At 40.5% G+C, this 15,424-nt stretch overlaps 1 protein-coding gene across 1 annotated transcript in view; it reads right to left on the bottom strand.

Moving 5' to 3' along the window:
• Positions 1 to 15,424, bottom strand: part of LOC309564412 (uncharacterized protein) — a 1,531,146-nt gene that overhangs the window by 545,316 nt on the left and 970,406 nt on the right. Inside the window, 1 exon segment of the mRNA XM_082269040.1 lies at positions 7,933 to 8,352. Coding sequence (XP_082125166.1) covers positions 7,933 to 8,352 — 420 coding nt within the window.

Genomic DNA, 15,424 nt, shown 5'->3' with positions numbered 1-15,424 from the left:
CAGAGTTCTGACATCATAAATTCCCTTTAAATAACAACTCACACCAAAATCTTTCATTTTAGGCTTGGAGTGACTGGGAAAGAGTTAGAAAGAAGTCCTATGTACTCTTCTGTGTCTTGGTAGGGGAGATTTCCTTTCACTTCCGGTCCAGCATGTATCTGGACTATAACCCAGAGGCTCTGGAATAAAACTTGGATGGTTCTATATTTAGGATGTATCCGGTCTATAAACCAGAGAGTCTATGGATGGACAGTTGGATAAATGGTTCTATATTTAGGATGTATCTGGTCTATAAACCAGAGGCTCCGGATGGACAGTTGGATAAATGGTTCTATATTTAGGATGTATCCGGTCTATAAACCAGAGGCTCTGGATGTACAGTTGGATAAATAATTCTATATTTAGGATGCATATGGTCTATAAACCAGAGGCTCTGGATTGACAGTTGGATAAATGGTTCTATATTTAGGATGTATCCGGTCTATAAACCAGAGGCTCTGGATGGACAGTTGGATAAATGGTTCTATATTTAGGATGTATCTGGTCTATAAACCAGAGGCTCTGGGTGGACAGTTGGATAAATGGTTCTATATTTAGGATGTATCTAATCTATAAACCAGAGGCTCTGGATGGACAGTTGGATAAATGGTTCTATATTTAGGATGTATCTGGTCTATAAACCAGAGGCTCTGGATCGACAGTTGGATATGTAACTGTGTACATATTATAATAGTGTAGAAACATCTGCTGAATTTAAAGGACATCTCAGTGACTATGGAGGAAGAGGACGGACATGACGGGGGGGGATAACTGGATATAAATTTAAAACAATCCTTATTACCTCCTCTGCTGCTGGTTGAAGGAATATCTCCATCTATTTCCTGCGAACATTACACTCTCTGGGAACTTCTTGTCTGTAGATGACATCACTTCCTGTTTATGTCTTCTATCACTTCTCCTCTCTGCATTCCACTGACAATAAGTGAGTTCACCACCTCGTGGATAAAGTACAAACTGCAGCCGGTGTTTTTTAAATCCTTTAACAGACGACATCCATGGAAGATCTGTGCTTGGTTCTCCAAGATATTTGGAACAACCTACCTGCCTTCACAAACTCTGTGCAAGTCTATCTAGAAGAATTGATGCCGGTTTGAAGGTAAAGGGCGGTCACACCAAATATTGATTGGATTTGGATTTCTCTTCTGATCATTTACTTACCATTTTGGTCATTGATATAAATAACCTATTAACATTTCTATTTCTGAAAGCATTCTTCATTTACATAATTTTTTTTTTTTTCAGAACTACCCATTAATTTTGCACATTACTGCATATCTATAGTGAACAGCATTGTTTATGTTTTTTTTTTATTGAATTGTCTACTTTTATATGACCATTAATCCCCCTAGCGGTATTCCCGAGTGTAGCTTGGGGTTAATTTTCAGTACCAAAAGCGATAACCCCGAGCCAGACTCGGGATTACCCCAGAACCACACTCACCTTCCCTGCGATTCCCTCCGCCATCCTCCCCCGCCATCCTCCAGCTGTCCGCCCGCTGTGTGCTCGGCCGATGCCGGCACTTGCCTTCCGGTTCCCTCCCCTGTGAGCGTTGCGACGCAGGGGGGTGGAACCGGCGGCAAATTCAAAAGTGTAAATACACTAAATAACATGATAAAAGCTGTGATCCTGACGGATTACACTGTATCATTACATTTCAGCACAGGATTTCACCTGGTGACTTTTCCAGTGCCCTGCCTGTGCTTTTCCAGTGCTTTGTGCCTGGAAAATAGAGAATGACCATGGCATCCAAAAAGCATTCTTTTTGCGCAAAAGCGCTTTTAGACGAACTGGAAAACAGCGACATCGAAACTGAGTTACTTGAAGAACTGAGCGATAGCGATTTGTTTGAAAATTCGGCATCAGGTACGGAAAGTGACGACAGCGACGATTCTGATGTCTCTTTCTGGCACATAGCTTGTGGAATTTGGGAAGTATATCAAATGATTCTTCAGAATTTCCAATGGAGCAATGTGCCAGAAAGAGACATCAGAATCGTCACTTTCTGTACCTGATGACGAATTTTCCCACAAATCGCTATTGCTCAGTTCAAGTAACTACGTTTCACTGTCGCTGTTTTCCAGTTCGTCTAAAAGCGATTTTGCACAAAAAAAAAAAAAACGATTTTTTGATGCCATGGTCGTTCTCTATTTTCCAGGCAAAAGTGGGCAGTGCATAAAAATATATACAAAGCAAAAGCAGTTACAAAAAATACACAAAAGATAAAAAGACACACAATTGGCAATTTGCTATGAAAATAAAAAGGAATAAAACAGAAATAAATTTTACCGAAGCTTATCCCGTTGGCAGAAGCATACCGGAAATCGTGCGGGAACTCCCCAGTTCAGAACTGGCTTCAAGGAAGAACAATGAACATATCTCATGTTTCCCAATTTATTGGAATATTGATGTGGGCTGGACTTTAGCCCTTGGCCAATCAACCCCAGGGGGGTTGTCCCCGGCTCAGCCCACAGGATGTTCTGTGTTCAGAATTGACCAGAGTTGAATTGTCCCAGAACGGCTTAACTGCTGGGTCACGGAAAGGAATTCTGACACCAGCGCATCGGTCTGATCGCGACAGTACCAAACACTGCCTGCCTGCCGCAATCGAGCGCTATACAACGGTTTTGTGCAATTCTCCCGGACCCCACACATGCCACAGACACAGATTTACATGTACTGGTAGCCCAACATGTGAGTCATAAGAAGGAATAATTTTCAGCTCTTTGCCACTAATATTTTAACTTTTATGAGAGATAAAATACATTCCTTTGATCTGATGATAGCAATAACAGCTCGCAGACTGTTGGGAGCCTTCCACCGCACCCCTGTGGTTTTCCGCAGCCAAAATGACTAGCAGTCTTCTTTGAAGCTTCCCGGAAGGTGACAGCTTTTGTCCATTCGTATGGGATGCTTCTTTGGCATGTAGGTGTCAACTCTATCTTAGGATGGCCCCTGTCTTTTCAGATGCTAATAACAGGACGTGTGTGTGTGTGTGACTGATACTAAATTAATTAACTCAAAATGACACTACATCTACAGATCACTCACTTAATATTTCGCTAACGCAAAGCTATTCTATATCTGATATTTATGTTACAGCCTATTTTTTCAAAAATGTGTGACAAATGAAATATTTCAAAGACTCACCCTGCCTTTTGAAAAATAATTTTTGGTGTTTGCTTTTCAAAATGTGGTCTGTGGTTGCTGCAGGCCCTCAAAATGTGATGTGTTGTAAGGTAACCCGATGCATAATGTATGCCCCTTGCAAACCTAAAAGTGCTCCTTGGATTTTGGACCGCTGTATGTGGTTAGGCCCTGAAAAGGTCAGTTTATTGTCAGTTTCCTAGGCCTTGAAAAGGTCTCACACATGCAGTGTTCCCATACTCAGGAGGAGTAGCAGAATGTGTTTTGGGTGAAATTCTAAATATGCCTTTGCTGTGTGGTAGAAATATCTTATTAAATTTACACCTTTGTATAAAAAAGTGTATTAAACATTCACAAAACTCATGTTGCCTCTTCAAAAATACTGTGGGGTGTTTACTCACTAAAATGGGGAGATTGTGTAGGTGTTTTTACTGTACTGGTGTTCCAGGGCCCCCAAAAACAGGATAGGTAGTACAAAAGTGAAATGCCTAATTTTTGCCTCGTAAAAGCTTGAAGGTGCTCCTTGGATTTTGGAGTCCTCTATGTGACTAGACTTATATGTGGTATCCCCATGCTCAGGAGGAATAGCGTCTTAGGGGTTATTCTAAATATGCCTATGCCGTTTGAAAAATATCATGTTAATTGACAGCTATGTGTAAAAAAAAATTATTTCATCTTTTTCATTTTCCAAAAACTTGTGGCAAAAAAAGTGTTTTAAAGACTCACCATACCTACAAATATATATGCTGGAGAGAGTACTTTGCAAAATTGGGTCAGTTTTTAGGTGTGTCCACTGTTCTGTGACTTTAGAGCCTCAAGAAATGTTATATGTAGACAGGAAATGACATGCATAATATATGGCCATAGAAAGATGCTCCTTGGATTTTGTGTCCCTCAATGCAAAAAAGTGGCAAAAAGTATCACACGTGGTATAACCATGTGAGGAAGAGCAGAAGATGTGTTTTGGGGTATCATATTAAGTATGTCCATGCTGTAAGTGAGAAATAGCTTGTTAAAAGGACAACTTTGTGAAATAAAATCAAATATTATTTACTTTCCTCTTTTTCCAAAAATTTGTGGCAAAAAAATTACAACTTCCAAAAAACTCACCATGTCTCTTACTAAAGACATATTTGTACTATCCTGGCATTTTAGGGCCTCAGGAAACAAGATAGGCATTCAGAACCTCAGGATTGATCGATTTTCAGAAATTTATATAATATTTTTTAAACTCTAAAACTGGCACACAGACTAAATAATACACACTGATTTTTTTTTTTTTTTTTATTTTATAAAAGAAATGTAGCAGAGTACATTTTGAAGAAAGATGATTTTTTTCAAAGTTTTATAACACAAACTACAGGAAACAGTTTTGTTTTTTTCCTTTACAGAGTAAACATGGTAAAAAAAAAAACTAAAACTAAAAGAAAGCTCGATCTGTCTTAAAGTGTTTGTAACCTTTTAAATAATATCACTGTCAGACCCTCTCTTTTATGCAGCAATAACACACAGTGTTTGTTGAAAACAAAGCCCGTAAATACTGTACCTTTTTTCAGATCTCTTCAGGCCAGTCACGTGACTCCCGGTCGCTCTCCCAATCCATCTATGAGCTACAGTGGGAGGGACAGAGATCTCCCTCTGTCATCAGCAAGGAAGTTGCCCCTCTCACTGTAGCTTTTAGATAGGGGAGGAGAGCGGCCGGGAGTCACGTGACCGGCCTGAAGAGATCTTAAAAAAGGTATTTACAGGCTTCCTTTTAAAAATAAAAACTTACACTGTGCATTATGGCTGCATAAAAGAGAGGGGCTGGCTTTGACATTTTTTAAAGTTTACATTACCACTAATTGCAGCGGGGGGGGGGGGGGGGCAAGGACGGCTCACACACAAGAACTGACAGGCAGGGGAAGGGTGGGGGAGAGAGGAGAGCAGTAGATGACGGCACGTAAACTGACCATGGTAATCAGGACTCAGCAGCCATGATTACCATGGTCAGCATTACGGTGGTCAGAGGGGGACACAGGAACTGGCAAGATCAATCCATTTTTAGGGAGAGCTTGGAGAGGGGCAGATTGGACATTACAAGCACTGTGCTGTTTATTCTGATATAAGGGAACAGGAGCTCTTTTTTTTTGTATTTTTTTTTTAGGGTTACAACCACTTTTACTACTTTCCACCCAGGCCAATTTTGACATTTCTCTGCTACATGTAAAAATCATAATTTTCTTGCTGGAAAAAATGCTCAGAACCCCCAAACATTTTTTTTTTATATATATATATATATATATATATATATATATATATTTTTTTTTTTTGTTTTTTTTTTTTTGTTTTTTTTAGCAGAGACCCCAGTGAATAAAATGCTAGTCATCTCTATTTATTATGTCACACGATATTTGTGAAATTTTTCAAATGCAATTTTTTTTGGAAAAATGTAACTTTAATGATTTAAAAAACAAAACACATTGTTGATCCCAATTTTTGTTAATTTTAGATACCTAACATGTCACGCTTTAAGATTGCGCACTCTCGTGGAGTGGAATGGCGCCAAACTTCGGTACTTAGAAATCTCCATAGCCTAAGATTTACAAATTCTTACAGATCCCCGATTTAGAGTTACAGAGGAGGTCTAGTGCTAGAATTATTGCTCTCACTCTAATGTTTGTGATGATACCTCACATCTGTGCTTTAAACACCATTTACATATGCAGGCGTGACCTAAGTACGGGTTCGCTTCTGCCTGTAAGCACGAGGGGACAGGGGTGCTTTAAAAAAAAAAAAAATTATGTTTATTTTATTTTTATGTTCACACTTTCCTGTTAAACTTTTTATTGATCACTTTAATGCCTATTGCAAGGAATGTAAACGACCTTTGTAATAGTAATAGTGCATGACAGGTCCTTTTTACAGAGAGATCTGAGCTCTATAAGTCCCCAAATCTCTCCTCTAGGCTGAAAAGCCTAAAATACAAAAATAAAAAACAATCTCAGGCTTCCCAGCAAAAAAAAGAAAAAAAAAAAACATCAGTGTTTACATCTGCCTGCGTGCGAAAGTGATGTCATTTCCGGCCTCTGAGGGTCATAGAGATGGCCGGGAAACATCTGGTCCACAGCCAACTCTATGGTAAACTGCCACAGCCGGCAGATTTATTATCCGGGTCCCGGATCGCACGGGCCAGCCGGGAGAAGCACTGGAGAGCAGCAGGAGGGGGTGGACATCCCCTTTATCCTCCTGTAAAAGCAATCAAGCGGCTAAATACCTGCTATGATTGCTTTTATTTTGCAGGGAAATCGCTGGCTGAAAAAAAAAAGATATCTGAACGATGCCTGTAGCTGCACCCATCATCCAGGTATCTCCACTCAAAGTCCAGGACCTCATATGACGGCCTACGGGCGGGAAGTGGATCTCTCTTCTGGGTGGAATGACTCTGGAAATTCTCCACAGTGATTACAGAAATCTGAGAGCAGAGTATTGGAAAGTGCGGAGCGTTCTTGTTTATATAAGAAAATCAGAATTAGCGATTAACAAATAATATAAACAAAGCTACAATCTACATCAAATCTTATATAACTGAAGAACATAAACTCTAAAATGTTTTATTTATTGGATGGACCAATGAAAAGCCCGCTTCTTCCGTGAAACATCAAAAGAGCAATAATGTACAGGAACCAATAAGAAGTGTTGTCCATGTATGGTCATATCTGGCCATGTATTAGCACAGATTAGTTGTATGGTGCGGTCTGTGTGAGTGCGGGACCGAGTCAGAACTGTATGTTTAGTGGGTCATATTACTATAATTCAATTCCAGGAGGCCCCAAAACCAAAGAGTACCGAAAAAGAATATTGTTGCCCCGCCCCCAAGACATCATGAAGATGAAAAAGTCTGTTAGCTTGTGTGAATTTTCTGGTGTGCAACAAGTGATATTTTGCAACGGAAACATTTCCCGCACTCTAAACATGAATAAGGACACTTACCCGTGTGAGTTCTCTGGTGTTTAACAAGGTCTCCTTTATTAATGAAAGATTTCCCGCACTCTGAACATAAAAACGGACGCTCACCCGTGTGAGTTCTCTGATGTATGACAAGGTTTTCTTTATAAATGAAAGATTTCCCGCACTCTGAACATGAATAAGGACGCTCACCTGTGTGAATTCTCTGGTGTCTAAGCAGACTTTCGTTCTGCTTGAAACATTTGCCACACTCTAGGCATGAAAAGGGTCGCTCACCTGTGTGAATTCTCCGGTGTACAAGAAGGTCTCCTTTCTGAGTGAAAGATTTCCCGCACTCTGAACAAGAAAAAGGACGCTCACCGGTGTGATTTCTTTGGTGTAAAACGAGGTGTTTTTTTATTATGAAAGATTTCTCGCACTCTGAACATGAATAGGGGCGCTCACCTGTATGAATTTTCTGGTGTTTAACAAGGTTTCCTTTATCGCTGAAAGATTTCCTGCACTCTGAACATGAATAGGGATGCTCACCTGTGTGAATTCTCTGGTGTCTGACAAGGCTTCCTTTAAGGGTGAAAGATTTCCCGCACTCTGAACATGAATAGGGGCGCTCACCCGTGTGAATTTTCTGGTGTTTATTAAGGTCTCTTTTCGTAATGAAAGATTTCCCGCACTCTGGACACAAATAGGGACGCTCACCCGTGTGAATTCTCTGGTGTTTAACAAGGTTTCCTTTATCAATGAAAGATTTCCCGCACTCTAAACATAAAAATGGACATTCACCTGTGTGAATCTTCTGGTGTGTAACAAGTGAAGATTTCTGATTGAAACATGCCCCGCATTCTGAACACGAGTAGGGACGCTCACCCGTGTGAGTTCTTTGGTGTCTAATAAGTTTTCCTTTCTCAATGAAGCATTTCCCGCACTCTGAACATGAATAGGGACGTTCACCTGTGTGACTTCTCTGGTGTATAACAAGGTCTCTATTATGAATGAAACATTTCCCGCACTCTGAACATGAATAGGGACGTTCACCTGTGTGACCTCTCTGGTGTTTTAGAAGGTCTCCATTATGAATGAAACATTTCCCACACTCTGAACAAGAATAGGGACGCTCACCAGTGTGAATTCTCTTATGCCTAAGAAGTAACCATTTTTTTGCAAACGATTTCCCACACACTGAACATGACAATGAACTCTCTTCTGTGTGAATTCCTTCATAGGTTAAAGAAGATTCCTGGGGAATAGATGGATCTATGGAAGTATCTGTACTGTGAGGTCCTATAGTCTTGGTGTGTGATCGGTCAGAAGATTCCTCAGGATTAGAGAGATCCATTGATCCCCCCAATTGGTAAGGTGCGGGATGTGTATTTGGAGTAACGGGATTTACTCCTGGAGAATATTGTACAATGTTATTATCTTCTGGAGATAAAATAAGACGTTCCTCAGAGGTATTCCGGACATTGTGTCCACCTGTGGAGAAACAATTTACCATGAAATGTTATAACCTTCCATTCGGGACTCATATATGTTGGTCCAACACCAAATAATTTACAGGAGCTCTGGCATGGACTTGGGGGCAATTAGAGGAGAAAAATATTGATAGAAACCAAGCGAAAGTGTCCAGTGCTGCAACCACAAAGTGCACAGTGCGATGTCTCTTCTATTCTCGTGTGCAAAATTCTCTTCCAGAGTTTAATAAAAATGCTCTCAGTGCTCCACACCACCCGCTATCCTCCACCTTCACATCGGAAAACTCATTGAAATTCTACGACCCCTCACTTACCAATAGGTCATTAGGCACTTGTATCCCCCTAGGGGAAGATCATCGAGGACCACCACCTATATACTACCTCTCCAGTTATCTCATACCATACCAGCCGGTATTTTCTCACCTCAGATCAGTCCCAGACTCTGACACATCAACAAAGATGGCTTCCATGCCATCCCCTTCTGCAGCGCTCTCCACCAATCAGCACATAGAATACCGCCAACATCAGAGAGCACCTCCGATAGCTCTGCAAGGTGACCGAGGGAGGAGAGGTGCTGTCAATAATGACATTGAGGAGGTGGTCCTGGATGATTTTCCCCTTGATGGATATAAGCTCTTAATGACCTATTGGCAAGTGAGGAGTCATGGAATCACAGTCAGTTCTCTGATGTGAAGGTGGAGGATAGCGGGTGGTGTGGAGCACTGAGAGCATTTTTATTATTCTCTGGAAGAGAATTTTGCATGAGAGATGAAAAGAGACATAGCACCGTGCATGTTGTGTTTGGAGTGTTGGACAGTTTCTTATTTGTATATTGAAGAGCTTTCAAGTTGTAAATTAAGAAAATAGATGGACGTTCCTCCACCTCATTTCTGGAAAACATGATGACATAATGAATAATGGAGATGGACCTTTCCTAAATTGTACAGTATCTGCATCTCATATGCTGGGAACATGACGTTATGTTGAGGAATGGAGATGGACATTTCATATGGTGGACAGTAACTACTCCTCTTAGTCTTTTTCTAGATGACTATACCCATGTATATAAATTAGGGAAGGTGTGGTCTTCCTGTGCGGAATCCCGGGAATACAGAGGACGGGAACATCTCTCTGGTGGGTTCCCATTACTGGATCCATCTGTAGGAAACACACACACTGACTGAATACATTGTTTCTATGTGTTTATCAGATGATGGGGGATCTAGGTGGATCCTCCGTACTGCTCTCTCCTTTACAATAAAGTCTCCTCTTACCCGGTGATGTGAGGGGCGGCTGATTCTCCATCATGACGTCCTTGTAGAGATCCTTGTGTCCTTCTAAATACTCCCACTCCTCCATGGAGAAATAGACAGTGACATCCTGACACCTTATAGGAACCTGACACACACAATGATACAGTCACCATCCAGACACATCCCTTGTCTGTTACTGGATAATGTCCCAGAATTCCCAGCACCGCTCACCTCTCCTGTCAGCAGCTCCATCATATTGTTGGTGATTTCTAGAATCTTCTGATCATTATTTTTCTGTAGGGTTAGGAGGGGTGGTGGATGCATGGAGATGGGGCCTTGCTTTTCTCTTTGTCTTGTGGACAAGCTGTGACTTCGCCTTCTTATATTATTCTCAATAGATGACTTCATAACTATAGTACAGTCCTGTAATATACACCAATAATAGAATATCAGAATCCTCCTCACCTAACAAGAATGATTAAACACTCCCAGAATCCTCCTCACCTCTCCAGTTAGTAGACAGACGATCTCCAGCGTGAGTGTTAATATCCCATTAAGGAGATTATTTTTTCTTATATTTACATAATTGAGAATCTGCTGATTCTCCATCATGACGTCCTTGTAGAGATCCTTGTGTCCTTCTATATACTCCCACTCCTCCATGGATAAATAGACAGTGACATCCTGACACCTTATAGGAACCTGACACACACAATGATACAGTCACCATCCAGACACATCCCTTGTCTGTTACTGGATAATGTCCCAGAATTCCCGGCACCGCTCACCTCTCCTGTCAGCAGCTCAGTGATCTTGTTGGTGACTTGTAGAATCTTCTTGGCACTGATTACCTCTGTTGTCAGGCAGTGAGGTGGAGGCACTGTGATGGGTGATGTCTTGTGAACCCGGCTGCTGGGTGTTAATGGTTCACCAGATATTTTTCTCACTACTTTATAATCCTGTGTAAAGAGAAAAAGTAACAAATATCACTGCAGACTTCCCAGAATCCTCCTCACCTCTCTGGTCAGTGCTTTTTTTCATAGAAATAAGAGTGATGTCATGTGACCTCCCAGAATCCTCCTCACCTCTCCGGTCAGGTCAGTGTTTTAGTAATAGAGATAAGAGTGATGTCATGTGACATCCCAGAATCCTCCTCACCTCTCCGGTCAGCAGGTAGATGATCTCCAGGGTGAGGTTCAATATCCTTTCAGTCATCTGATTTTGGCCCGTCTCCATTCTCATTGATGTGGTCATGTGATCTATACAGGACTCTCCTCTCTGTAGACAGATAATAAACTGAGAATTATCTGGACTGTACTGGGATGAATAATGTCTGCACAGAGTTCCTCCAGAGTTCTGACATCATAAATTCCCTTTAAATAACAACTCACACCAAAATCTTTCACTTTAGGCTTGCAATGACTGGGGAAGAGTTAGGACCTCTTTCAATGTATTCTTCTGTGTCCTGATTGGGGAGATTTCCTTTCATTTCCTGTCCTGAATGTATCTGGACTATGAACCTGAGGCTCTGGAGTAAAACTTGGATGGTTCTAAATTTAGGATGTATCTGGTCTATAAATAATAATAATAATAATAAGTCTAGATATGCAAAGTCAGTAGAGACATATTCCAACAGATTAAAGACTGTAATTAAAGCAAAATGTGGTCCAAAAAATACTGACATAAGGGGGAAGGGGGGGAATGATGCGTTTTCCAATTTAGTAATTCTGTTTTTGAATGTTTTTTTTTATTTCTGACATGTTGGTGTTATATCTTTCAGTTAGGATGCTATACAGCTGGATAAGACAAAAACCACGCTTGTCTTCATTTTAGGCTGCAAAGCAAGAAAATGTAATTATTTTAAAGTGGGGTGATTCTTTTCTATACCTACTGTATCTGGTCTATAAAACAGAGGCTCTGGGTAGGCAGTTGGATAAATGGTTCTATATTTAGGATGTATCTGGTCTATAAACCAGAGGCTCTGGGTGTAAAGTTGGATAAATGGTTCTATATTTAGGATGTATCCGGTCTATAAACCAGAGGCTTTGGATGGACAGTTGGATAAATGGTTCTATATTTTGGATGTATCTGGTCTATAAACCAGAGGCTTTGGATGGACAGTTGGATTAATGTCTCTATATTTAGGATGTATCTGGTCTATAAACCAGAGGCTCTGGATGGACAGTTGGATAAATGGCTCTATATTTAGGATGTATCTGGTCTATAAACCAGAGGCTCTGGGTGGACAGTTGGCTAAATGGTTCTATATTTAGGATATATCTGGTCTACAAACCAGAGGCTTTTGATGGACAGTTGGATAAATGGTTCTACATTTAGGATGTATCTGGTCTAAAAACCAGAGGCTTTGGATGGACAGTTGGATAAATGGTTCTATATTTTGGATGTATCCCATCTATAAACCAGAGACTCTGGATGGACAGTTGGATAAATGGTTCTATATTTAGGATGTATCTGGTCTATAAAGCAGAGGCTCTGGATGGACTGTTGGATAAATGGTTCTATATTTAGGATGTATCTGGTCTATAAACCAGAGGCTCTGGATGGACGGTTGGATAAATGGTTCTATATTTCGGATGTATCCGGTCTATAAACCAGAGGCTCTGGATGGACAGCTGGATTAAGAGCTCTATATTTAGGATGTATCTGGTTTATAAACCAGAGGTTCTGGATGGACAGTTGGATAAATGGTTCTATATTTAGGATGTACCTGGTCTATAAACCAGAGGCTCTGGATAGACAGTTGGATATGTAACTGTGTACATATTATAATAGACATCTCAGTGACTATGGAGGAAGAGGACAGACATGACGGGGGTTACTGGATATAAATGTAAAACAGTTCTTGTTACCTCCCCTGCTGCCGGGCGAAGGAATATCTCCCTCTATTTCCTGCGAAAGTTGCTCTAGCTAGGAACTTCCTGTCTGTAGATGACATCACTTCCTGTCTGTATCCTCTAAAACACATCCGGTCTCTGACAATAAGTGAGTTCATCACCTTGTGGATAAAATACAAACTGCAGCCAGTGTTTTCAAATTTCAAATACTTTAACAGCTGTGTCTTGGTTTGTTCTTCAGTTTTGTTGCCTTATATTACATGCAAAAAAACAATTCTGTCTGGAAAGACATGAAGAGAGAGAAGGATTTGAGGCAGCCGACATCCACAGAAGATCTGTACTTAAAGCGGTTGTATCCCGCTTTTTGACACTTTTACCTACAGGTAAGCCTATAATAAGGCTTACCTGTAGGTACAAATAATATCTCCTAAACCGGCACGCTTTAGGAGATATTTACAGTGCATGCAGCCGCTCAATTAAGTTGCCGGGAGCTTGCCGGAAAAATCACTCCCGCGCGCATGCGCGGGAGTGACGTCATCGCGGCTCCGGCCAATCAGCGCGCTGGAGCCGTCTCTTCCGGCCAATCAGCGCGCCGGAGCCGCCGAACCCGGAAGAGACGACGAGGGATCATGGCAGCGCCCGCATCGATGTCCGGGGGTCCGTGTCGGGGCTTCGTTTTAAGGTAAGTTAAACATAATGGGCTAGTATGCGATGCATACTAGCTCATTATACATTTGTCTTGCAGGTTTTTTTTTTTTATTTTTTTTTTTTATAGGGTTTACAACAGCTTTAATTCTCCAAGATCTTTGGAATGACCTACCTGCCGAGCTCCTTCATAAACCCTTTGCAAGTCTACCTAGAAGAATTGATACCGGTTTGATGGCAAAGGGCGGTCACGCCAAATATAGATTGGATTTCTCTTTTCTTCATTTACTTTCCATTTTGTTCATAAGATTATGTGTGATACAATAAACTATTAGCACTTCTATTTCTGAAAGCGTTCTTCATTTACAGCATTTTTTTTTCAGAACTGCCTATACATTTTGCACATTACTTAATATCTATAGTGAACAGCATTGTGTATGTTTTTTTTTTTTATTGAATTGACTACATTTATGTGACCATTAAATATACAGTGATACCTTGGTTCACGAACTTAATTCGTGAACTGACTCTGGTCACGAACCGAATTGGTCGTGAATCGAGGCACATTTTCCCATAGGGTTCAATGTAAATCCGGTTAATCCTTTCTTACCTTTTTTTTTTTTTTTGTCCAGTACAGTACAGTAAGCACTCAAACGGGTGCACTATACAATACAGTAATTACAGTATTGTGCAGAAGTACTGTACAGTACAGTAGTATAGTACTGTATGTGCTAAAAAGCACACCAAAAAGTCACTGAAAGTGTTTTAACAGTACTCACAGTACTTCTTTCTGTGTCTCTTCTTCTCTCCACGATCTTCCTACAGGAAGTCACGACCATGTGACAGCCTGAAATTGGCCGCGGCTCCTGTTCGTGAACCAAAGAGGAGTTCGTGAACCGGAGCATCTTTTTATGAACTTTTCTGTTCGTGAACCGAGTTGTTTGTGAACAGAAGCGTTCGCGAACCGAGGTATCACTGTATAGTTTTATTCCTAATAAAAAGTAATGCATGGTACCTTTAAAAGTCCTGTGGTTTATGCAGAGTTGCGGATTTCAAGCTTCAGGATGGAATTTGCTCATTTTATCTCAATGATGCCAAACCTTCCATTTGTATCCAAGTATGGCAAACAGATTACAACAAAAACTCTGCAAAATCGATATCTTTAAATTATGCCAGATACATAAAAAGTCTTTGACGTGTAAGATTTTCCAGAAAAACATTGTCTTAGGGCAGGGGTCTTCAAACTATGGCCCTCCAGTTGTTCAGGGACTACAATTCCCATCATTAAAATAATAAGCCACTAATGCTAGGGGCTACCTACAGCGCTTGCCTGTAATGTGAATAGCTAAATAAATTCAGTGATAACAAATTCATATAAAGTGCATAATGCATCAAAAGTGACAGTGCTCTGTGTATTGCAACAATGAATACAAAAGGTGATAAAGTGACTGTGACAACAAAGTCCAAAACAAGTCCATTGTGCAAAGGAATATATGAAGGTCCAGGTGCAAATGAAAGTGTCTCCATACTCAGGAGGAGTAGCAGAATGTTTTTTGGGGAAAATTCTAAGTATTCCTATTCTGTGTGGTAGAAATATATCTTATTAATTTACAACTGTGTATAAAAAATAATTAAATTTTCTTGCCGCATTTTACAAAAACGTGGTAGAAAAATGAAATGTTTCATAAAACTCATGTTGCCTCTTTAAAAAACTGTTGGGTGTTTACTTTACAAAATGGGTAGATTTTGTGGGTGTTTTTACTGTATTGGTGTTCCAGGGCCTCCAAACACAACATAGGTAGTCAAAAATGAGATGCCTAATTTATGCCTCTTGAAAGTTTGAAGGTGCTCCTTGAACTTTGGGTCCCTCTCTGTGACTAGACTGCAAAAAAGTCTACTATATGTGGTATCCCCATGCTCAGCAGAAATAGCATCTTGGGGGGAGGGGGGTAATTCTAAATGTGTCCATGTGGTTTGAAAAATACCTTGTAAATTGACAGCTATGTGTAAAAAAATAGATTTCATCTTCATCATTTTCCAAAACTTGTGG

This window comes from Pelophylax lessonae (genome assembly GCF_965119305.1).
Source record: "Pelophylax lessonae genome assembly, chromosome: 9".
NCBI lineage: Eukaryota > Metazoa > Chordata > Amphibia > Anura > Ranidae > Pelophylax > Pelophylax lessonae.
Note: the sequence above shows the minus strand (reverse complement) of the source record. Positions and strands in the feature narration are given on the sequence as shown.